The 24,682-nt window shown below is 46.9% G+C and overlaps 1 protein-coding gene across 2 annotated transcripts in view; it reads right to left on the bottom strand.

Annotated features, from left to right (window-relative positions):
• LOC139273327 (uncharacterized protein C6orf118-like) overlaps window positions 1-24,682 on the bottom strand; it is a 130,898-nt gene that overhangs the window by 46,140 nt on the left and 60,076 nt on the right. For both annotated transcript variants that reach the window (XM_070890122.1, XM_070890123.1), the window contains one exon: window positions 1,204-1,328. In XM_070890122.1, the coding sequence (XP_070746223.1) occupies window positions 1,204-1,328 (125 nt within the window). The remainder of the gene's footprint in view (window positions 1-1,203; window positions 1,329-24,682) is intronic.

Genomic DNA, 24,682 nt, shown 5'->3' with positions numbered 1-24,682 from the left:
GGTTACAGAAGGGGGAATTGGCAAGGAGACCCAGTTCTGATCTTTATCCTATTGATAAATGGGCGTGAATATTGGGTTAGGACAGGATCAGAACCATCTCCTTTGGCCTCTAGGCTCAAATAGCCCACAGGCATTTAGCATTAAGACTCACGTATGACACGTGGCTATTTAGTTACCATTCTACAGTATAATATTGGAGACGGATAAACAAGAGGCGTCCTTTACCCTTGCCTGAAGCAGGGAGTAGGCCATGTGCGTATGCATATAAGGGGCCTAATGACTGCTTCAGGTTCCTGCTGCAACATTGGTTTGCCCCAAAGCAGCCAGCGCAAAAAAGTGGGCGCTCCCTAATTTAACTCCCATGTTCTGTCGATTTAAATGTTAATGGCTTGGGAGTTCTCTGGGTTGATGATAGGATGAATCTATAATTCTTCCATTTTACTGGTGCCTTCCCCCCATCCCCACCATGTTAGCAATAATAGCTCACTCCAGTCTTGTGGAATAAAGTAAAACGATGGGCTGGTAAATTTACCACTGCTTCAATTAGTCAACATTTGCCATAACAATGGGCGACTGGTTGAAATGTACGGTCGTCCTCCACACGAGTGGACTCGTGCAGAGGGGTATGACTTGTGCAGTGTGTGTTAACTGAAGGGCCATTGCATAACCAGATTAAACCATTCGTTCCAAATCAATGTCATCACTTTAGCTATGAGGAAAGATTGGATAGGCTGGGGTTGTTTTCTTTGGCACAGAGGAGGCTGAGGGGAGATTTAATTGAGGTGTATAAAATTCTGAGGGGCCTAGATATAGTGGATAGGATGGACCTATTTCCCTTAGCAGAGGGGTCAATAATCAGGGGGCATAGATTTAAAGTAATTGGTAGAAAGATTAGAGGGGAGATGAGGAAATGACATTTCACCCAGAGGGCGGTGGGGATCTGGAACTCTGAAAGGGTGGTAGAGGCAGAAACCCTCATCACATTTAAAAAAATACTTGGATGTGCACTTGAAGAGCCATGACCTATAGGGCTACGGACCGAGTGCTGGAAGGTGGGATTAGGCTGGGGAGCTGTTTTTCGACCGACACGGACACCATGGGCCAATTGGCCTCCTTCTGTGTCATAATTTTCTATGATTCTACGATTACAGAATAAAGTGCCTAATTTACAGCAATATTCTCATAGAAACGGCGTACATTTACTCATTGTTCCTCCGCAAAGCACGCCTTGCTTCCTGCTCCAGACTTACGACTTTTTGTCGGGCCTCCTCTACGTGCTGAGTTTTCACTGTCCTGCTGTTCATACCTCGGAGCTGAGCCTGAAAGATCTGTTGGATTTAGAAGGAGAAAGAAAAATACATTTAACAAAAAAACATTAAGCTTTTTGGAAACTTCTATCTGTAAATATTTAATGGCAACAGTTAATGGCAAAGTAGTGTGCTGCCCGGTGACATCAGAGGTCACTGCATACATCAAAAAAGGGATGTTCATCCCTGTCCCATTATGGTGGTACAGCACAAAAGATCTGCATCACGTTTAATGGAGGGGATATGAAAAGCAAAAGATAAATATAGAAGCATGCACGTTATTCAGCATAAAAGGGGCCATAAAAGGAGCGCAGGTGAGCGTCCCGGGAGCAGCGTAGAGGCGTACCAATTCAGGGAGCAGCCCGAGCTGGTGCAGGAGGACGACGGCAACGGAGAGTGACGTCAGCAAGGTCCAGGTCGGTGATTGGAGCGTGGGCCGGTACTGCAGGAGCGGTGAGGTTGGGGCGAAGGAGCAGTGAGAGACTGTGGAAGGATGTGATCGGGGCTCAGGGGAGGCATGAGTTCGGGGCCAGGGGCCCAGGGGCAGCATGGGCCAGCCCACACTGTGATATGTGTGCGCACTGGGTCCGTGCAGCAGAGCTGGTCTCCAGTCGTCCTGGGTAACCCTTGCCACTGGACCAAGACCTAGCTCTGTCAAACCCGTGTGGTGCCTGGTGTGCAACGGTCACCACACATTAAAAAAATCCACGCACAGGCATCTTCACCCCTTCAGGATGTAGTTCGGGCCCTTCTTTCGAAACACCTGTGAACCATCCTTTTTTGGCGTGGAAGCAAGTCATCCTCGCTTCGAGGGACGGCCTATGATTCAGTATCACCCAAAATGAACAAAATCTAGATTTGATTCTTTTAGCAAGAAGATGCAATGTATGTAACAGCAATGAGTTCAACGACGAAAGAAAGGAAGACTTGCATTTAAATAGCGCCTTTCATGCCCTCTTGTGTCCCAAAGCACTTTAAGTATTTTCGGTGTAGACCTGTTGTAATGTAGGAAACGCGGCAGCCAATTTGCACATAGCAAGCTCCCACACACAGCACTGAGATACTGACCAGATAATCTGTCACACACACACGCTCGACCTCTCTCTTCAGCAGCACCGACACACACACTATCTCAGAGCTGTCCTGGTCCGCAGTTCCATTTCATCCTTCGCCTCATCCGGCGCTTTAACAGAAAACATTTTTTTCTTCAGTATTGCAACCGATAGCAGAGATTAGTGTGCAAAATTAAGCCACATGGTATTGGGGGTAATGTATTGACGTGGATAGAGAACTGATTGGCAGACAGGAAGCAGAGAGTCGGAATAAACGGGTCCTTTTCAGAATGGCAGGCAGTGACTAGTGGGGTGCCGCAGGATTCAGTGCTGGGACCCCAGCTATTTACAATATACATTAATGATTTAGACGAAGGAATTGAGTGTAATATCTCCAAGTTTGCAGATGACACTAAGCTGGGTGGTGGTGTGTGCTGTGAGGAGGATGCTAAGAGGCTGCAGGGTGACTTGGACAGGTTAGGTGAATGGGCAAATGAACGGCAGATGAAGTATAATGTGGATAAGTGCGAGGTTATCCACTTTGGTGGCAAAAACAGGAAAGCAGATTATTGTCTGAACGGTGACAGATTAGTAAAAGGGGAGGTGCAATGAGACCTGGGTGTCATGGTACATCAGTCATTGAAGGTAGGCATGCAGATTCAGCAGGCAGTAAAGAAAGTAAATGCCATGCTGGCCTTCATAGCGAGAGGATTTGAGTATAGGAGCAGGGAGTCTTGTTGCAGTTGTACAGGGCCTTGGTGAGACCACACCTTGAGTATTGTGTGCAGTTTTGGTCTTTTAATCTGAGGAAGGACATTCTTGGTATTGAGGGAGTGCAGCGAAGATTCACCAGACTGATTCCCGGGATGGCAGGACTGACATATGAGAAAAGACTGGATCGGCTCGGCTTATACTCACTGGAATTTAGAAGAATGAGAGGGGATCTCATAGAAACATATAAAATTCTGACGGGACTGGACAGATTAGATGCTGGAAGAATGTTCCCGATGTTGGGGAAGTCCAGAACCAGGGGACACAGTCTAAGGATAAGGGGTAAGCCATATTGGACCGAGATGAGGAGAAATTTTTTCACCCAGTGAGTTGTGAACCTGTGGAATTCTCTGCCACAGAGAGTTGTTGATGCCAGTTCATTGGACATATTCAAAAGGGAGTGAGATGTGGCCCTTACAGCTCAAGGGATCAAGGGGTATGGAGAGAAAGCAGGAATGGGGTACTGATGTCGACTGATCAGCAATGATCATATTGAATGGCGGTGCAGGCTCGAAGGGCCGAATGGCCTGCTCCTGCACCTATTTTCTTTGTTTCTATGTTTCCTTTCAGGTGTCAAGCATCACAAGCCTCAACAACTCTTGGACACCAACCACCTTCCTGAACCTTCTCAGTGTCAGTGCCAGCTATGGCTCAGTGGGTAGCACACTCGCCTCTGAGGCAGAAGGTTGATGGTTCAAGTCCTACTCCAGGGACTTGAGCACATAAATCTAGGCTGACATTCCCAGTGCAGTGCTGAGGGAGCACTGCACTGTTGGAGGTGCCATCTTTCGGATGGGACATTAAACCATTTCAAGTGGACATAAAATATCCCATGGCAGTATTTCGAAGAAGAGCAGGGGAGTTATCCCTGGTGTCCTGGCCAATATTTATCCCTCAATCAACATAACAAAAACAGATTATCTGGTCATTATCACATTGCTGTTTGTGGGAGCTTGCTCATCATCATCGTAGGCAGTCCCTCGGAATCAAGGAAACATAGAAACATAGAAAATAGGTGCAGGAGTAGGCCATTCGTCCCTTCGAGTCTGCACCACCATTCAATAAGATCATGGCTGATCATTCGCTTCAGTATCCCTTTCCTGCTTTCTCTCCATATCCCTTTAGCCGGAAGGGCCATATCTAACTCACTCTTGAATATATCCAATGAACTGGCATCAACAACACTCTGCGGCAGGGAATACCACAGGTGAACAACTCTCTGAGTGAAGAAGTTTCTCCTCATCTCAGTCCTAAATGGCCTACCCCTTATCCTAAGATTGTGTCCCCTGGTTCTGGACTTCCACAACATCGGGAACATTTTTCCCGTATCTAACCTGTCCAGTCCCGTCAGAATCTTATAAGTTTCTATGAGATCCCCTCTCATCCTTCTAAACTCAATGAATAAAGGCCCAGTTGATCCAGTCTCTCCTCATATGTCAGTCCAGCCATCCCTGGAAGCAGTCTGCTGAACCTTCGCTGCACTCCCTCAATAGCAAGAACGTCCTTCCTCAGGTTAGGAGACCAGAACTGAACACAATATTCCAGGTGAGGCCTCACCAAGGCCCTGTACAACTGCAGTAAGACCTTCCTGCTTCTATATTCAAATCCCCTAGCTATGAAGGCCAATAGGACATTTGCCTTCTTCACAGCCTGCTGTACCTGCGTGCCCACTTTCAGTAACTGATGAACCATGACACCCAGGTCTCGTTGCACCTCCCCTTTTCCTAATCTGCTGCCATTCAGATAATGTTCTGCCTTCGTCTTATTGCCTCCAAAGTGGATAATTTCACATTTATCCACATTATACTGCATCTGCCATGCATTTGCCCACTCACCTAACATGTCCAAATCACCCTGCAGCCTCTAAGCATCTTCCTCACAGCTCACACCACCACCCAGTTTAGTGTCATCTGCAAACTTGGAGATATTACACTCAATTCCTTCATCTAAATCATTAATGTATATTGTAAAGAGCTGGGGTCCCAGCACTGAGCCCTGCAGCATTCCACTAGTCACTGCCTCCCATTCCGGAAAGGACCCGTTTATCCCGACTCTCTGCTTCCTGTCTGCCAACCAGTTCTCTATCCACGCCAGTAAATTACCCCCAATACCTTGTGCTTTGATTTTGCATACCAATCTCTTATGTGGGACTTTGTCAAAGGCCTTTTGAAAGTCCAAATACACCACATCCACTGGTTCTCCCTTGTCCATTCTACTAGTTACATCCTCAAAAAATTCCAGAAGATTTGTCAAGCATGATTTCCCCTCATAAATCCATGCTGACTTGGACCGATCCTGTCACTGCTTTCCTGTCGCTGCTATTTCATCCTTAATAATTGATTCCAACAATTTCCCCACGACTGATGTCAGGCTAACCGGTCTATAATTACCCGTTTTCCCTCTCCCTCCTTTTTTAAAAAGTGGTGTTACATTAGCTACCCTCCTGTCCATAGGAACTGATCCCGAGTTGATAGACTGTTGGAAAATGATCACCAATGCATCCACTATTTCTAGGGCCACTTCTTTAAGTACTCTGGGATGCAGACAATCAGGCCCCGGGGATTTTATCCCATTTTAATTCAATCCCATCAATTTCCCCAACACAATTTCCTGCCTGATAAGGATATGCTTCAGTTCCTCCTTCTCACGAGACCCTCGGTCCACTCGTACATCGGGAAGGTTATTTGTGTCTTCCTTCGTGAAGACAGAACCAAAGTATTTGTTCAATTGGTCTGTCATTTCTTTGTTCCCCATTATAAAATCACCTGAGTCCGGCTGCAAGGGACCTACGTTTGTCTTCACTAATCTTTTTCTCTTCACATATCAATAGAAGCTTTTGCAGTCAGTTTTTATGTTCCCGGCAAGCTTCCTCTCGTACTCTATTTTCCCCCTCCTAATCATTAATTTCCCTTGTTAGCCACAGTTGAGCCACATTCGCTGTTTTATTTTTACTCCAGACAGGGATGTACAATTGTTGAAGTTCATCCATGTGATCTATAAATGTTTGCCATTGCCTATCCACCGTCAACCCTTTAAGTATCCTTTGCCAGTCTATTCTAGCCAATACACGTCTCATACCATCGAAGTTACCTTTCCTAGTTTCTGAATTAACGGTGTCACTCTCCATCTTAATAAAGAATCCGACCATATTATGGTCACTCTTCTCCAAGGGGCCTCGCACAACAAGATTTCTAATTCGTCTCTTCTCATTACACATCACCCAGTTTAGGATGGCCAGCTCTCGAGTTGGTTCCTCGACATATTGGTCAAGAAAACCATCCCGATTACACTCCAGGAAATCCTCCTGCACCACATTGCTACCAGTTTGGTTAGCCCAATCTATATATAAATTAAAGTCGCCCATGATAACTGCTGTACCTTTATTGCACACATCCCTTATTTCTTGTTTGATGCTGTCCCCAACCTCACTACTACTGTTTGCTGGTCTGTACACAACTCCCACTAGCGTTTTCTGCCCTTTGGTATTCCGTAGCTCCACCCATACCGATTCCACAACATCCAAGCCAATGTCCTTCCTTACTATTGCATTAATTTCCTCTTTAACCAGTAACGCCACCCGGCCTCCTTTTCCTTTCTGTCTATCCTTCCTAAATGTTGAATACCCCTGGATGTTGAGCTCCCAGCCTTGGTCACCCTGGAGCCATGTCTCTGTGATGCCAATTACATCATATCCATTAATTGCTCTCTGTGCAGTTAATTCGTCCACCTTATTCCGAATACTCCTCGCATTGAGGCACAGAGCCTTCAGGCTTGTCTTTTTAACACACTTTGCCCATTTAGAATTTTGATGTAATGTGGCCATTTTATTTTTTGCCTTGGGTTTCTCTGCCATCCACTTTTACTATTATCCTTTCTATATTTTGCCTCTGTCTCCATTTTATTTCCCTCTGCCTCCCTGCATAGGTTCCCATCCCCCTGCCATATTAACTCCTTCCCAACAGCACTAGCAAACACTCCTCCCCTAGGATATTGGTTCCAGTCCTGCCCAGGTGCAGACCCTCTGGTTTGTACTGGTCCCACCTCCCCCAGAACCGGTTCCAATGTCCCAGGAATTTGAATCCCTCCCTTCTGCACCACTGCTCAAGCCACATATTCATCTGCGATATCCTGCGATTCCTACTCTGACTAGCATGTAGCACTGGTAGCAATCCTGAGATTACTACTTTTGAGGTCCTACTTTTTAATTTGGCTCCAAGCTCCCTAAATTCATCTCGTAGGACCTCATCCCGTTTTTTACTTATATCGTTGGTACATATATGCACCACGACAACTGGCTGTTCACCCTCCCTTTTCAGAATGTCCTGCACCCGCTCCGAGACATCCTTGACCTTTGCACCAGGGAGGCAACATATCCTGGAGTCTCGGTTGCGGCCGCAGAAACGCCTATCTATTCCCCTTACAATTGAATCCCCTATCATGATCGCTCTCCTACTCTTTTTCCTGCCCTCCTGTGCAGCAGAGCCACCCACGGTGCCATGAACTTGGCTGCTGCTGTCTTCCCCTAAAGAGTCATTCCCCCTTAAAAATCCACTCTTAAAAATGAGTCCTTAGGTGACTGAACAGTCCAATGCGAGAACCACAATCCATGTCCTTTCCAGAAAAAGGTATAACCTCCACCTTGTTCCTTGAGCTGGCCTTCCCCTGCCCGTCGGGTCTCGCTTAGGGCAGCGATGTCGATATCAAAGCATCTAAGTTCCTGGGCAACTATGGCGGTGCGGCATTCCGGTCTGTCGCTGTTGGGGTTGTCCATGAGGACCCTGACGTTCCAGGTTCCGAACCCCATGTTAGAGGAGTGGAAGATGCCTGTGCATGAGTTCTTTTAACATGGGGTGGTCGTTACACACCGGCTACCACACGGGCTTAACTGAGTAAGGTCTTGGTCCAGTGGCAAGGGGGTCCAGGACGACTGGAGACCAGGCACTGCTATATGGGCCTAGTTGCCAACGTGGGAGCTTGCTGTGCGCAAATTGGCTACCGCATTTCTCACATTACAACAGTGACTACACTCCAAAAAGTACTTCATTGGCTGTAAAGCACTTTGAGACATCCGGTGGTGGTGAAAGGCGCTATGTAAATCCAATCTTTCTTTTTCTTTCTTTCCCCTTCAGTTTCCTCTGACCCAGCCCAGCCCTTCTTCCAATCTCAGGCTCTCTGACCATCCCTTCTCTGACCCCGAACCATTAGTCCTCAGCAAAGGCCTCAGCTTCATTCCCTTACACTCCCACCTCCATTGCTTTCATGTTCACCTCCGTGCCCTCTTCTCTGGCCAGGAGCTCCCCTGCCCCTCCCCCCTGCACAGCTGACCCTGTCTCCCATCTTCAGAATTCTCATTCGACCTGGACCTCTCCCTCTGGCCTCTTACCCTTTTTTTCATTGTCACGCTGGCCGTTCCCATCGGCCATCTCAATTTCTCTACTCCCCTCACTTACTCCAACCAACCTCCCTCTGAACTTGCAGCACTCCGCTCGCTCAGATCCTACCCTAACATTATCATTAAACCTGCTGACAAGGGTGGTGCAGTTGTTGTTCGGTGAACCGACCTCTACTTTGCTAATGCTGATCGGCAACCCTCTGGCACCTCCTCCTACCTCCCCTTGGACCATGACGCCACTACTGAACATCAAGCCATCGTTTGCAAGACCGTCACAGACCTCATCTCCTCTGGAGATCTTCCCTCCATGGCCGCCAACCTCATGGTTCCCCAACCCCGCACAGCCCACTTCTACCTCCTTCCCAAGATCCACAAACAGGATTGCCCCGGTAGTCCCAATGTTCAGCCTGTTCTTGCCCCACAGAACTGATTTCTTCCTATCTCGACTCTATTTTTTCTCTCCTTGCCTATTCTCTTCCCACCTATATCTACGTCTCCTCCGACGCCCTCCGTCACTTTAACAGTTTCCAGTTTCCTGGCCCCAACCGTCTCCTTTTCACCACGGACGTCCAATCCCTCTACACTTCCATCCCCCACCAGGATGGCCTGAGGGCGCTCCAATTCTTCCTCGAGCAGAGGCCCAACCAGTCCCCATCCACCATCACCCTCCTCCCCCTGGCTGAACTTGTTCTCACATTGAATCACTTCTCCTTTAACTCCACTCACTTCCTCCAAATTAAAGGTGTTGCTATGGGAACCCGCATGGGTCCTAGCTATGCCTGCCTTTTTGTGGGATATGTGGAACATTCCTTTGTTCCAGTCCTACTCGGGTCCCCTCCTTCACCTCTTTTTCCTGTATATTGATGACTGTATCAATACCATTTCCTGCTCTCGCCCTGAACTGGAAAATGTCACCAACTTTGCTTCCAAATCCACCCTTCCCTCACCTTCACATGGTCCATCTCCGATTCTTCCCTTCCCTTCCTCGACTTCTCTGTCTCCAATTCTGGGGATAGGTTATCGACCAGTATTCACTATAAGCCCACTAACTCCCACAGCTACCTGGATACACTTCCTCCCACTCCATTCCTGAAAGGACTCTATTCCATTCTCCCAGTTTCTGTCTCCGTCGCATCTGTTCCGACATTGCCACCTTACATACCGGTGCATCCGATCTGTATTCCTTATTCCTCAACGAAGGATTCCCCTCTGCCATGGTTGACAGGGCCCTCGACCGTGCTCATTCCATTTCTGCACTTCTGCTCACACCCTGTCCCCTCCCAGAACCATGACAGGACAGGGTTCCCTTTGTCCTCACCATCCATCCCACCAGCCTCCACGTTCAACGGATCATCCTCCGTCACCTCCAGCCTGATTCCAGACAACTTATATTTATATAAGCACCTTTAATGTAATAAAATGTCACGAGGCGCTACACAGGAGTGTTATCAAATAAAAAAACAAAATTTGACACCGAGCCATTTAAGGAGATGTTAGGGCCAATGAACAAAAGCTTGGTCGAGAGTGAGATTTGAAGGAGCGTGTTAAAGGAGGAAAGGGAAATAGAGAGGCGGAGAGATTTAGGGAGGGAATTCCAGAGCTTATGACCATGGCAGCATTTAAAATTGGGAACGTGCAAAAGGTCAGGATAGACAGAGCGCAGAGGTCTCGTGGGCTGGAGGAGATTACAGAGATAAGGAGGCGCGAAGCCATGGAAGGATTTGCAAATAAGGATGAGAATTTTGAAATCGAGGCGTTGCTTAATTGGGAGCCAATGTTGGTCAGCGAGTACAGGGGTGATGGGTGATCGGGACTTGGTGCGAGTTAGCACACGGGTGGCATGGGCGGCAGAGTTTTGGATGACCTCAAGTTTATGGAGGGTCGAACAAGGGTTGTTTTTTTTGAGGAGAGGGGTAATGACGACAGATTTGAAGGAAATGAGGACAATACCGGAGGAGAGAGAAACGTTAACATATCCGCTAACATGGGAGCCAGGAAGGAAAGTTGGGTGGTCGGCGATCTAGTAGGAATAGGGCGGAGAGAGCAGGAGGTCGCTCTCATTGGCAAGATGAGCTTTGAAAGGGCAAGAGATAGGAGAGAAATTAGAAAAATATGCAAATTTTGGGTTATGGCTGGAGTAAAATGAGGAAGTGAGGCTCGGTGGGCCGGGGGGAGGATGGAATTGAAAGCAGAAGCAGTTGATTGATGTTGTCGATCTTTTTAACAAAGAAGGCCTTGAGCTCCTCACATTTATTGTTGGAGGTGAGGGAGGAGGAGGCCCGGGAGGGTGGTTTGAGGAGATGGTTAGTGGTGGAGAAGAGAAGCCAGTGTTACTTTTGCCACCTGGATAGTGGGTGGTTTTAGTGATGGAGAGCAGGACCCGGTGGTGCTTTATATGAACTAGCCAAATCTGGTGATGGATGATTAGACCAGTTGTCCGCCAAAGATGTTCAAGTCTGCGTCCCCTGGACTTAAGGGAGTGGAGATGAGGGGTATACCGGGGGAACGACTAGGGTGAGAGAGTGTAATGGTTTTCGTGGGGATAAGGGCATCAAGGGTGGTGGAGAGGGTGTGATTTAGTAAGTCAGTAGCTGCAGAGATGTCAGGAAGAATTGTAGGCCAAAGGCTAGGTAGTTGGGAATTAGAAAGTGCAGTGGTAAGGTACTTAGGGAGTTTTTTTCCAGGGGCGTATACGGAAAAGAAGTGCGTTTAGGAGGGTGAAGGGAAATATAGGTAGAGAGTGATATAAGGAAATGGTTGTGAGAATGCATACTGAACATGGATATTAAATGTATACAGACATTAAAGTCGAGAAGTTGAGAACATGGGAATTATATATGGACAGTATAAGCTAACAAAGAATTCATGGAGGAATAGCCATGACATCTCAGACTCGAGACTGCAAAATGTTACAACACTAACACAGTTTGAAACAAAACCCACAGCTTGCAAAAAAACCTCAAGGTTGTACTAACTCACATTGCTAACCTGAAACATTAACAGTACGGGAATAATGGGCCTTTGTGTAAAATCAGACCATTCTTAGATCGGCTTATGAGTGGACAAAGGGAAAGAGGGATCAAAGAGGATAGGCTGAACTAGGATGTCACTCTAATTGTATCTTGTTATCTTTTACCGAAAATGTATAACCGTCGTCCCTTTACAATGTAACGTCACTTTTGTCCGTAGGAAGTGAGTGCGATCTATCAGAGTGCATTCCTTCTGTCTGATAAAGTCCTCGATCGAGATTTGCTTTGAAATAAAAGCTTGCTTTGTTTAAAGCAGAAACGGTAATCAACTCAGTAATTTTGCTGAACCAGATTGAGAGAAAAGAATCAACTTTTATCAGTTGGAGATTGCCTTCTCGGTGATGGTTACGGAGTGGATAGCGAGGCCAGGTGAGATGATAAGAGCGAAGGGGTGGCAGTGTATATGGGTGGGGGAGTTGACATGAAGGGAGAGATTAAGGGAGGAAAGGAGGGCAGTGAACTCAGAGGAGAGGGAGCAAGAAGAGTTGAAGTGGAGATTGAAATCACCGAGGATGAGAAGTCGCTCGGTGCAGAGGCAGAAGGGGGAAAACAGAGAAGATATCTCATTGAGAAAATTGATGGGGTATCTGAGTGGAGGGGGGAAGCCCAGCCACGGTAACCTCCGGACAACATTCAGCCGTTGAAATCAACGTGGCGTCAGGTCTCCACAACAACGGAGTTGAATTCTGCAGCTGACACCCACGCTATGCTCACAGACCAGCCACACACAAGGTGGCATCGATAAGTATCGGTCAGATCCTCCATTCAGTCCTAATCAATCAGCAGTAGGGAATCAGCGATGAACCAAGTCATTTTATCGGAGAACTGACAAAACTGGACCATTCCCCACTGCAGCCATTTTAGAACAAAAATAAAACCACCATCTTCCCCTCCCCTCTCAGCATTCTGAAGGGACCATTCCCTCTGCGACACCCTGCTCTACTCCTCTATCACCCCCAGCACCCCCTCCCCTTCCCACGGTACCTTCCCATGCAAGCGCAGGAGATGCATCACCTGCTCTTTTACCTCCTCCCTTCCTACTGTCCAGGGCCCCAAATACCCCTTCCAGGTGAAACAGCGATTTACTTGTACTTCTTGCAATTTAGTAGACTGTATTCACTGCTCACGGTGCAGTCTCCTCTACATTGGGGAGACCAAAGGCAGATTGGGTGACCACTTTGCTGAACACCTTCGTTCAGTCCGTAAGTGTGACCCCGAGCTTCCGGTCGCCTGTCACTTTAATTCTCCACTCCACTCCCACTCTGACCTCTCCGTCCTCGGTCTCCTACACTGTTCCAATGAAGCTCAAAGAACAACACCTCATTCTTCTATGAGGCACCTTACAGCCTTCTGGACTCAACGTTGAGCTCAACAATTTCAGATCATAATTTCTGCCCCCATTTTTACGGACGGCAGCTGTTGCTATTTACCCAGCTATTTACCCGGCTATTTACAATATACATTAATGATTTAGATGAAGGAATTGAGTGTAATATCTCCAAGTTTGCAGATGACACTAAGCTGGGTGGCAGTGCGAGCTGCGAGGAGGATGCTAGGAGGCTGCAGGGGGACTTGGACAGGTTAAGTGAATGGGCAAATGCATGGCAGATGCAGTATAATGTGGATAAGTGTGAGGTTATCCACTTTGGTGGCAAAAACACGAAGGCAGATTATTATCTGAATGGTGACAGTAGTAAAAGGGGAGGTGCAACGAGACCTGGGTGTCATGATACATCAGTCATTGAAGGTTGGCATGCAGGTACAGCAGGCAGTAAAGAAAGCTAATGGCATGCTGACCTTCATAGCGAGAGGATTTGAGTATAGGAGCAGGGCGGTCTTACTGCAGTTGTATAGGGGCCACATCTTGAGTATTGTGTGCAATTTTGGTCTCTTAATCTGAGGAAGGATATTTTTGCTATAGAGGATGTGCAGCGAAGGTTCACCAGACTGATTCCTGGGATGGCCGGACTGACATATGAAGAAAGACTGGATCAACTAGGCTTATATTCACTGGAATTTAGAAGAATGAGAGGGGATCTCATAGAAACATATAAAATTCTGACGGGATTGGACAGGTTAGATGCAGGAAGAATGTTCCCGATGTTGGGGAAGTCCAGAACCAGGGGTCACAGTCTAAGGATAAGGGGTAAGCCATTTAGGACTGAGATGAGGAGAAACTTTTTCACTCAGAGAATTGTGAACCTGTGAAATTCTCTACCACAGAAAGTTGTTGAGGCCAGTTTATTAGATATATTCAAAAGGGAGTTAGATTTCGCCCTTACGACTAAAGGGATCAAGGGGAATGGAGAGAAAGCAGGAATGGGGTACTGAAGTTGCATGATCAGCCATGATCATATTGAATGGTGGTGCAGGCTCGAAGGGCCGAATGGCCTACTCCTGCACCTACTTTCTAAGGGCTAGACTTTCCACTAGGTGGCTGAGGCCCAAAAAAATGGGCCATGTTCCAGCGATGTGGGACATCTCGGCCTTGCTGATCGCATTCTTTTTTTTGCGATTTTCCACTCGGCCTGATCCCAGTGATGTCAAATGGATGATGTGGTTTTTTTTGGCGATCTCACGATCGCCCACTAAAAACAGAAGTCAAAGAAGAATAAAAAGCTTCCCTAGCAACGTTATTCTGCGCATGTGTGGGATTTTTTTTTTGTGGTTGATTTTCTTTGCTGCGTTTTGGGAGGTCAGGGGTCATTACACATGCTCAGAAGCACAGGGAGGGTCAGAGAGAGAGAGAGAGAGAGGAAGGAGGCTTTTGTATTTGGTGACAGTGAATCGTAAATTTGAATCTAAAAATAACTAATCTGAAAGATCTTTGGCTTATTTTTTTGAATTGCAAATAATTATAATTATATTTGTGGTAACCATATTTTAATCTTGAAATATTACAAATATAACAAAAATCAAAATGGAGGGAGAAAGTGAGAGGAGAAGGACTAAACCCTTTAGCTAGGAGGCCAACGAGGCCCCCGTCAATATTGTCAGTGCAAGGTGGAAGGACTTGACACCTCAACCTGTGCATATAGGAGAATATGGGCTGAGATTGCCGATGTGGTCACATCGGCATCCAACGAAGTGCGCACACCAGGCCAGTGTCGTAAAAGATGGAACAGCCTGCTGGCAGCAGCCAGAGTAAGTTGAATTTTATATTTAAAATCATCCATATATATTTAAATGATGTATGGAAATTTTAATTAGAATCTTCAATGTCATTTTGTTTTAGTATAAATTAATTAAATTATGAATTAATTTATGCACCCTAACACTAAGTTGAATCTTATATTATGAAATATTATTCATATGCAATGCAATGCTAATTTTTAATCGAACATTTAAATATGTCAGTCTTAAATGTTTATTACCAAGTCCATTTGCTTATGCCATGCAATGTTATCTTATCATTTGCAGAAGAAGATATCTATCAACCGAACCGCTCAGAGCAAAGTAGGATGGGCAGCGGCTCTGCTACAGGTCATATTCTCATCGAATACGAGGAGCTTGCGGTCGCCTTGGTGGGGCCTGAAAGCCGGTCGGTCACGACCCATGGTGTGGCCGAACCCACCCTTGAGTCTCGTGAGTAATGCGAACTGTGCACTGTGCAATGTGTCAAACATTATTAAATACAGACTAAAAATATCTTAGTTACGCATGTAATGTTATGCAATTAGAATGCAATATGATATACCATTTTGATGTACTCTTGATTTACGAATGAGGCCATGTTAACCCTGGTGAACCCTTGTGCATATAGGGTATTGAAAAGCATTGTAATGTTTTGGGTTATTGAAATATTGATATGTATTGATATGTATTGTTGTAAGTTGTTTAGAAATTTAATTCGTCTTTCTAAGGACAAGTGTCCATAGAGACAGTGGAGTCATCTGCTACTCCCGAGCCTTCAAATACCTCGCAGGAAGAAGAGGAGGAAGAGGAGGAACTGCTGACACATGTTGAGCAAGAGGAGGAGGAGGAGGAGGAGAAGGAGGAGGAGGAGGAGGAAGATGACAAAATTGTTTTTCTGTGGGGGGGGGCGGGGGGAACAACCTGCGGCCATCTCCATTGAGATGGATGATGCACCGGGACCAAGCAGTGTGCAGGTGGTGAGGCCAAGGCGCGTAACGTTGCAAACGTCGACCCCACAGAGGTCTGGTCAGCGGGGTGAGCAATCACCTACCATGGAGGGCCAGACGGAGAGCTTGATATCCCTGTGCAGGGAGACGGTCGCGATCGGTCGCGACCTTATCCAGGGTTTCACGGGTTTCTCCGCAAACTGGAGCCAGTTCTTCGCGAACTGGAACAAGTTTCCAGCAACCTGGAGCAAGTTCTGCATAAACTTCTCCAACTGGTCTTCTGTGCAAGCACAGACAGCACGGGAGATGTTGGAGGCCATTCGGCAGTAGACCGCTGCAACCAATTCCCTTTGGCATGTGTTGCTGGCTGCACACGCGCTGCACCCCAAGGTGTTGTGTCAGCTCGCAGCGAGACCCCAAGCATGCAAGCGAGTACGGTGGACACAGTTCCTCCTGACTCAGAAGTGGAGCCTCAGGCTTCTGCTTCCACTTCGTCACCTCCACCATGGCAGGAAGTCTTGCCATCCCACCCTGCACAATGCACTCATGTCGGTCTGCGTAGACCCAAAACGGGCGGGTGGGGTAAGAACACGGGGTGGGACTGGACCTGGAGGGAAACATGGCAGCAGGTAGGGAGGGGGGAGTGTTTTTCAATGTTCAACTGTTTTTTCTTATTTTGTTAATTGTTAACGTTTTGGGGATTTTTGGGACGGGTGGTTTGGTGTCGGGGTGGGGGGTGGGGGAGGGGGGAAGGGTGGTGGGGTTGGAGAGAGGGTGTTATTCAATAGTTTATTAAAAATTCTTTTTCTATCTTTGTTGATAAAAAAAATGTTTAATTCAACAAATTTTGTGCCTTCTCTCAGTTACATTAGTTAGCAAATGTACAGTTGTTCATCCTTATTTGTTTATTCTTTTATTATACCAATACTTTATTTAAACTTAAACTTTACTTAAACTAATTCAGATGATAGGCCAGTGCAGGAAAGACAACAAGGAAACCCCACGCAAATGAAAGTTTTGATTAACCCTAACTGTAATTGAACATTTGAATATCCACAATGATAGTTCCTGCAAAGCGTTCATTAATGAGCTGCTGACACAACAGCTTAGTGGCCGTGTAACTGCCCCTGGCGACTGGTCTTCGGGAGGGGTGTGGTGGTACCAGTGCTAGATCGCCAGGCTGATTGAGCTCCCCTATGTCCTCGCCCCCGTCCTCTTCATCCTCTTCATCCTCGCCGGCTGGTTCTTCTGTCTCCCCTCCTTCTGGAGGTGGACCTGCAGCCCGATCTGGCATTACTTGTCCTCTCCTTATAGCTAGGTTATGCAGCATGCAACACACCACAATAAACTCTTCAACCTGGTCAGGGTGCTACTGTAGGCTGCCTCCAGAATGATCCAGGCATCTGAAGCGCTGCTTTAGGACTCCAACTGTCTTTTCAACGATGTTGCGAGTCGCTATGTGACTTTCATTATACCGTTTCTGTGCTTCAATGACAGGATTACGCAGAGGGGTCATCAGCCAACTTGCAAGGCCATACCCTTTATCCCCCAGCATCCAACCGTGATCTTCTGGCTGATTGGCAAACAGGTCAGGGATAGCACTTTCACGTAGGATGTGCACATCATGGATACTGCCAGGAAGTGTAGCATTCACTGTCAGAATTGTTTGATTGTGGTCGACAACAAGCTGCACATTTAGTGAGTGGTACCCCTTTGTGTTACGAAACACCTCCGCGTTCTTTAAGGGCGCTTTCAGGGCAATGTGCGTGCAGTCTATTGCTCCCTGCACCTTGGGGAACTGTGATATCCTGTAGAAACCCAAAGCCCTCTCGGTCTGTGCCTCCCTGGTCATTGGGAAGCTTATGAAGTCCATCTTGCGAGCGTAAAAAGCTTCAGTCACCTGTCGAATGCAGCAGTGTGTAGCGTGCTGAGAGATATGGCAGATGTCGCCAGCTGAAGCCTGAAAAGATCCCGATGCGTAGAAGGCTAGGGCAGCAGTAACCTTCACCTCAACGGACAGTGTGGTTCTGATGGTGCTGGAAGGCTGCAGATCACCCTTGACGAGTTGACATATCTCATCGATGACCTCCTTCCAGAATCGCACCCTCCTAAGACAAACACTTTCAGACAAATTCAGGTAAGATTGCTTTTCCAAGTACCTTCATTGGCTGTACGGTCTCCTCCTCTGTCTTCGTCTCCATCTATACATTACTCTGCCACCTCTTTGATTGATCCTTTCAGTAACCAGTGTGTGAGCAGTTGCAATTAAAGGCAGGGCAAGCATAGGCCCCATATCACTATCGATAATTACTTTCACCAATTTTAATAATCTCTCTACTCTATACTCTCTAATCACTGCACTCTGCACTCTCGGTACTCTCTACGCTGTATACCAGTCAGTTTGATAGGCCCCAACAATATCAGTAAATAACTTCACTATGTAAAAGCTATTTACAAAATAAATTCAATATATAAAAGCTATTTACCAAAAATAACTTGATAATACCTATTTATATTCCCTGTCCCAATATTCTGTGTACAATTATCTTTAAATTAACTCTCTAAATAACTCACAACTCCACCTTCTTCTGAAGTTCAAAATGGTGTCCGTAGTGCCCATTTCCTTCTCTTAGGCCCTGAAAAGCAACTATTTCTCAGCACTCTTTTGGGCCTTGCATCGGCCCAGCGAAGTGCATGCTAGGTGCCGAACCTTGGGATGGGCCTTGTGTGGGCGATCATCTCAGCAATCAAAGTGGAAACTTAGGCACCTGTTTTTCCGGCGATGTTTTGGGCCTAGTTTCCACTTTTTGCTCAAAATGGGTGATAGATGGGCCATGGATGGTCGATGTGAAGTGGAAAGTCTAACCCTATGTTTCTATTACTCTGCCATTCCCATTTGCACCTCCTCTGGACCCATCTTTTCTTTTGTTACATGTCCCATTGCCATTCCCTTGCGCCTTGCACCTTGCACCATCATCCCTTTTGTCATTTAATCTCTCCTGCCTTCCACCCTATCACAGACCTTCCCTGTTCTTTCCTCCCCTCCCCACTTTCCCTGCCTCTGCACTTGCTTAAAAACCTGTTACATCTCTAACGTTTTCCAGTTCTGACGAAGGGTCATCGACCTGAAACATTAACTCTGTTTCTCTCTCCACAAAATCTCAGCCTGACCTGCTGAGATTGCCAGCATTTTCTGTTTTTATTCCAGATTCCAGCATCCGCAGTATTTTGCTTTTGAATCTGTGTTAGGTGTTGGTTGAAGGATAAATATTGGCCGGGACACCGGGGAGAACCTTCCCTGCGCATCTTCCAATAGTGCTGTGTTATCGTTTATGTCCGCATCTCATCCGAAAGATGGCACCCCCAACAGTGCAGCACTCCCTCAGCACTGCTCTGGAGTGTCGGCCTAGATTGTGAGGTCAAGTGTCTGGAGTGGGCCTTGAACACACAACCATCTGGCACTCAGAGGTGAGAGTGAGACGAACAGTTCCAAAGCTGACAGCATATGAGATGTAATGCAGTAGCAAAATTCTGAGCACAGTTCTGATCAGCGGGTTTCCAGAACTAAAGCACTCTATTGTACAAACTTGCCCTGTCAAAATAAATTGGACCAGGACCCGTTGATATCACACATATTCAGTAGTGTTGGAGCTCTGCTCTTTTATTTTATGACAATCCAGCAGCTTTCGTGGTCATTTTTCGGGTGCTAGCCTACAAATTATCGGATTTGTTGAATTCAATTTCATCACTTGTCATAGTGGGGTTTTAAACATAGAAACATAGTAAAATAGGTGCAGGAGTAGGCCATTCGGCCCTTCGAGCCTGCACCACCATTCAATAAGATCATGGCTGATCATTCCTTCAATACCCCTTTCCTGCTTTCTCTCCATATCCCTTGATCCCCTTAACCGCAAGAGCCATATCTAACTCCCTCTTGAATATATCCAGTGAACTGGCATCAACAACTCTCTGCGGCAGGGAATTCCACAGGTTAACAACTCTCTGAGTGAAGACGTTTCTCCTCATCTCAGTCCTAAATGGTCCACCCCTTATCCTAAGACGATGTACCCTGGTTCTGGACTTCCCCAACATCGGGAACATTCTTCTCGCATCTAACCTGTCCAGTCCCGTCAGAATTTTATATGTTTCTATGAGATCCCCTCTCATCCTTCTAAACTCCAGTGAATAAAGGCCCAGTTGATCCAGTCTCTCCTCATATGACAGCCCAGCCATCCATGGAATCAGTCTGATGAACCTTCGCTGCACTCCCTCAAGAGCAAGAACGACCTTCCTCAGACTAGGAGACCAAAACTGAACACAATATTCCAAGTGAGGCCTCACTCAGGCCCTGTACAACTGCAGTAAGACCTCCCTGCTTCTATATTCAAATCCCCGAGCTATGAAGACCAACATCCCATTTTCCTTCATTACTGCCTGCTGCACCTGCGTGCCCACTTTCAGTGACTGATAAACCATGACACCCAGGTCTCGTTGCACCTCCCCGTTTCCTAGTCTGCCACCATTCAGATAATATTCTGCCTTCGTGTTTTTGCCCCCAAAATGGATAACCTCACATTTATCCACATTATACTGCATCTGCCATGCATTTGCCCACTCACCTAACCTGGCCAAATCACCCTGCAGCCTCTTAGCGTCCTCCTCACAGCTCACACCGCCACCCAGTTTAGTGTCATCTGCAAACTTGGAGATATTACACTCTATTCCTTCATCCAAATCATCAATGTATATTGTAAAGAGCTGGGGTCCCAGCACTGAGCCCTGCGGCACTCCACTAGTCACTGCCTGCCATTCTGAAAAAGACCCGTTTATCCCAACTCTCTGCTTCCTGTCTGCCAACCAGTTCCCTATCCACATCAGTATATTACCCCCAATACCATGTGCTTTGATTTTGCACAACAATCTCTTGTGCGGGACCTTGTCAAAAGACTTCTGAAAGTCCAAATGCACCACATCCACTGGTTCTCCCTTGTCCATTCTACTAGTTACATCCTCAAAAAATTCCAGAAGATTTGTCAAGCATGATTTCCCCTCATAAATCCATGCTGACTTGGACCGATCCTGTCACTGCTTTCCTGTCGCTGCTATTTCATCCTTAATAATTGATTCCAACAATTTCCCCACGACTGATGTCAGGCTAACCGGTCTATAATTACCCGTTTTCCCTCTCCCTCCTTTTTTAAAAAGTGGTGTTACATTAGCTACCCTCCTGTCCATAGGAACTGATCCCGAGTTGATAGACTGTTGGAAAATGATCACCAATGCATCCACTATTTCTAGGGCCACTTCTTTAAGTACTCTGGGATGCAGACAATCAGGCCCCGGGGATTTTATCCCATTTTAATTCAATCCCATCAATTTCCCCAACACAATTTCCTGCCTAATAAGGAAATGCTTCAGTTCCTCCTTCTCACTAGACCCTCGGTCCACTCGTACATCGGGAAGGTTATTTGTGTCTTCCTTCGTGAAGACAGAACCAAAGTATTTGTTCAATTGGTCTGTCATTTCTTTGTTCCCCATTATAAAATCACCTGAGTCCGGCTGCAAGGGACCTACGTTTGTCTTCACTAATCTTTTTCTCTTCACATATCTATCGAAGCTTTTGCAGTCAGTTTTTATGTTCCCGGCAAGCTTCCTCTCGTACTCTATTTTCCCCCTCCTGATCATTAATTTCCCTTGTTAGCCACAGTTGAGCCACATTCGCTGTTTTATTTTTACTCCAGACAGGGATGTACAATTGTTGAAGTTCATCCATGTGATCTATAAATGTTTGCCATTGCCTATCCACCGTCAACCCTTTTAGTATCCTTTGCCAGTCTATTCTAGCCAATACACGTCTCATACCATCGAAGTTACCTTTCCTAGTTTCTGAATTAACTGTGTCACTCTCCATCTTAATAAAGAATCCGACCATATTATGGTCACTCTTCTCCAAGGGGCCTCGCACAACAAGATTTCTAATTCGTCTCTTCTCATTACACATCACCCAGTTTAGGATGGCCAGCTCTCTAGTTGGTTCCTCGACATATTGGTCAAGAAAACCATCCCGATTACACTCCAGGAAATCCTCCTGCACCACATTGCTACCAGTTTGGTTAGCCCAATCTATATATAAATTAAAGTCGCCCATGATAACTGCTGTACCTTTATTGCACACATCCCTTATTTCTTGTTTGATGCTGTCCCCAACCTCACTACTACTGTTTGCTGGTCTGTACACAACTCCCACTAGCGTTTTCTGCCCTTTGGTATTCCGTAGCTCCACCCATACCGATTCCACAACATCCAAGCCAATGTCCTTCCTTACTATTGCATTAATTTCCTCTTTAACAAATGTTGAATACCCCTGGATGTTGAGCTCCCAGCCTTGGTCACCCTGGAGCCATGTCTCTGTGATGCCAATTACATCATATCCATTAATTGCTCTCTGTGCAGTTAATTCGTCCACCTTATTCCGAATACTCCTCGCATTGAGGCACAGAGCCTTCAGGCTTGTCTTTTTAACACACTTTGCCCATTTAGAATTTTGATGTAATGTGTCCATTTTATTTTTTGCCTTGGGTTTCTCTGCCATCCACTTTTACTATTATCCTTTCTATATTTTGCCTCTGTCTCCATTTTATTTCCCTCTGCCTCCCTGCATAGGTTCCCATCCCCCTGCCATATTAACTCCTTCCCAACAGCACTAGCAAACACTCCTCCCCTAGGATATTGGTTCCAGTCCTGCCCAGGTGCAGACCCTCTGGTTTGTACTGGTCCCACCTCCCCCAGAACCGGTTCCAATGTCCCAGGAATTTGAATCCCTCCCTTCTGCACCACTGCTCAAGCCACATATTCATCTGTGATATCCTGCGATTCCTACTCTGACTAGCATGTAGCACTGGTAGCAATCCTGAGATTACTACTTTTGAGGTCCTACTTTTTAATTTGGCTCCAAGCTCCCTAAATTCATCTCGTAGGACCTCATCCCGTTTTTTACTTATATCGTTGATACATATATGCACCACGACAACTGGCTGTTCACCCTCCCTTTTCAGAATGTCCTGCACCCGCTCCGAGACATCCTTGACCTTTGCACCAGGGAGGCAACATATCATCCTGGAGTCTCGGTTGCGGCCGCAGAAACGCCTATCTATTCCCCTTACAATTGAATCCCCTATCACGATCGCTCTCCTACTCTTTTTCCTGCCCTCCTGTGCAGCAGAGCCACCCACGGTGCCATGAACTTGGCTGCTGCTGTCTTCCCCTAAAGAGTCATTCCCCCTTAAAAATCCACTCTTAAAAATGAGTCCTTAGGTGACTGAACAGTCCAATGCGAGAACCACAATCCATGTCCTTTCCAGAAAAAGGTATAACCTCCACCTTGTTCCTTGAGCTGGCCTTCCCCTGCCCGTCGGGTCTCGCTTAGGGCAGCGATGTCGATATCAAAGCATCTAAGTTCCTGGGCAACTATGGCGGTGCGGCATTCCGGTCTGTCGCTGTTGGGGTTGTCCATGAGGACCCTGACGTTCCAGGTTCCGAACCCCATGTTAGAGGAGTGGAAGATGCCTGTGCATGAGTTCTTTTAACATGGGGTGGTCGTTACACACCGGCTACCACACGGGCTTAACTGAGTAAGGTCTTGGTCCAGTGGCAAGGGGGTCCAGGACGACTGGAGACCAGGCACTGCTATATGGGCCTAGTTGCCAACATGGGAGCTTGCTGTGCGCAAATTGGCTACCGCATTTCTCACATTACAACAGTGACTACACTCCAAAAAGTACTTAATTGGCTGTAAAGCACTTTGAGACATCCGGTGGTGGTGAAAGGCGCTATGTAAATCCAATCTTTCTTTTTCTTTCTTTCCCCTTCTGTTTCCTCTGACCCAGCCCAGCCCTTCTTCCAATCTCAGGCTCTCTGACCATCCCTTCTCTGACCCCGAACCATTAGTCCTCAGCAAAGGCCTCAGCTTCATTCCCTTACACTCCCACCTCCATTGCTTTCATGTTCACCTCCGTGCCCTCTTCTCTGGCCAGGAGCTCCCCTGCCCCTCCCCCCTGCACAGCTGACCCTGTCTCCCATCTTCAGAATTCTCATTCGACCTGGACCTCTCCCTCTGGCCTCTTACCCTTTTTTTCATTGTCACGCTGGCCGTTCCCATCGGCCATCTCAATTTCTCTACTCCCCTCACTTACTCCAACCAACCTCCCTCTGAACTTGCAGCACTCCGCTCGCTCAGATCCTACCCTAACATTATCATTAAACCTGCTGACAAGGGTGGTGCTGTTGTTGTTCGGTGAACCGACCTCTACTTTGCTAATGCTGATCGGCAACCCTCTGGCACCTCCTCCTACCTCCCCTTGGACCATGACGCCACTACTGAACATCAAGCCATCGTTTGCAAGACCGTCACAGACCTCATCTCCTCTGGAGATCTTCCCTCCATGGCCGCCAACCTCATAGTTCCCCAAACCCACACAGCCCACTTCCACCTCCTTCCCAAGATCCACAAACAGGATTGCCCCGGTAGTCCCAACGTTCAGCCTGTTCTTGCCCCACAGAACTGATTTCTTCCTATCTCGACTCTATTTTTTCTCTCCTTGCCTATTCTCTTCCCACCTATATCCACGTCTCCTCCGACGCCCTCCGTCACTTTAACAGTTTCCAGTTTCCTGGCCCCAACCGTCTCCTTTTCACCACGGACGTCCAATCCCTCTACACTTCCATCCCCCACCAGGATGGCCTGAGGGCGCTCCAATTCTTCCTCGAGCAGAGGCCCAACCAGTCCCCATCCACCATCACCCTCCTCCCCCTGGCTGAACTTGTTCTCACATTGAACCACTTCTCCTTTAACTCCACTCACTTCCTCCAAATTAAAGGTGTTGCTATGGGAACCCGCATGGGTCCTAGCTATGCCTGCCTTTTTGTGGGATATGTGGAACATTCCTTTGTTCCAGTCCTACTCGGGTCCCCTCCTTCACCTCTTTTTCCTGTATATTGATGACTGTATCAATACCATTTCCTGCTCTCGCCCTGAACTGGAAAATGTCAC

This window comes from Pristiophorus japonicus, chromosome 9, assembly GCF_044704955.1.
Source record: "Pristiophorus japonicus isolate sPriJap1 chromosome 9, sPriJap1.hap1, whole genome shotgun sequence".
NCBI classification, from domain to species: domain Eukaryota; kingdom Metazoa; phylum Chordata; class Chondrichthyes; family Pristiophoridae; genus Pristiophorus; species Pristiophorus japonicus.
The sequence above is the reverse complement of the archived record's forward strand: the minus strand, read 5'-3'. Positions and strand labels throughout refer to the sequence as shown.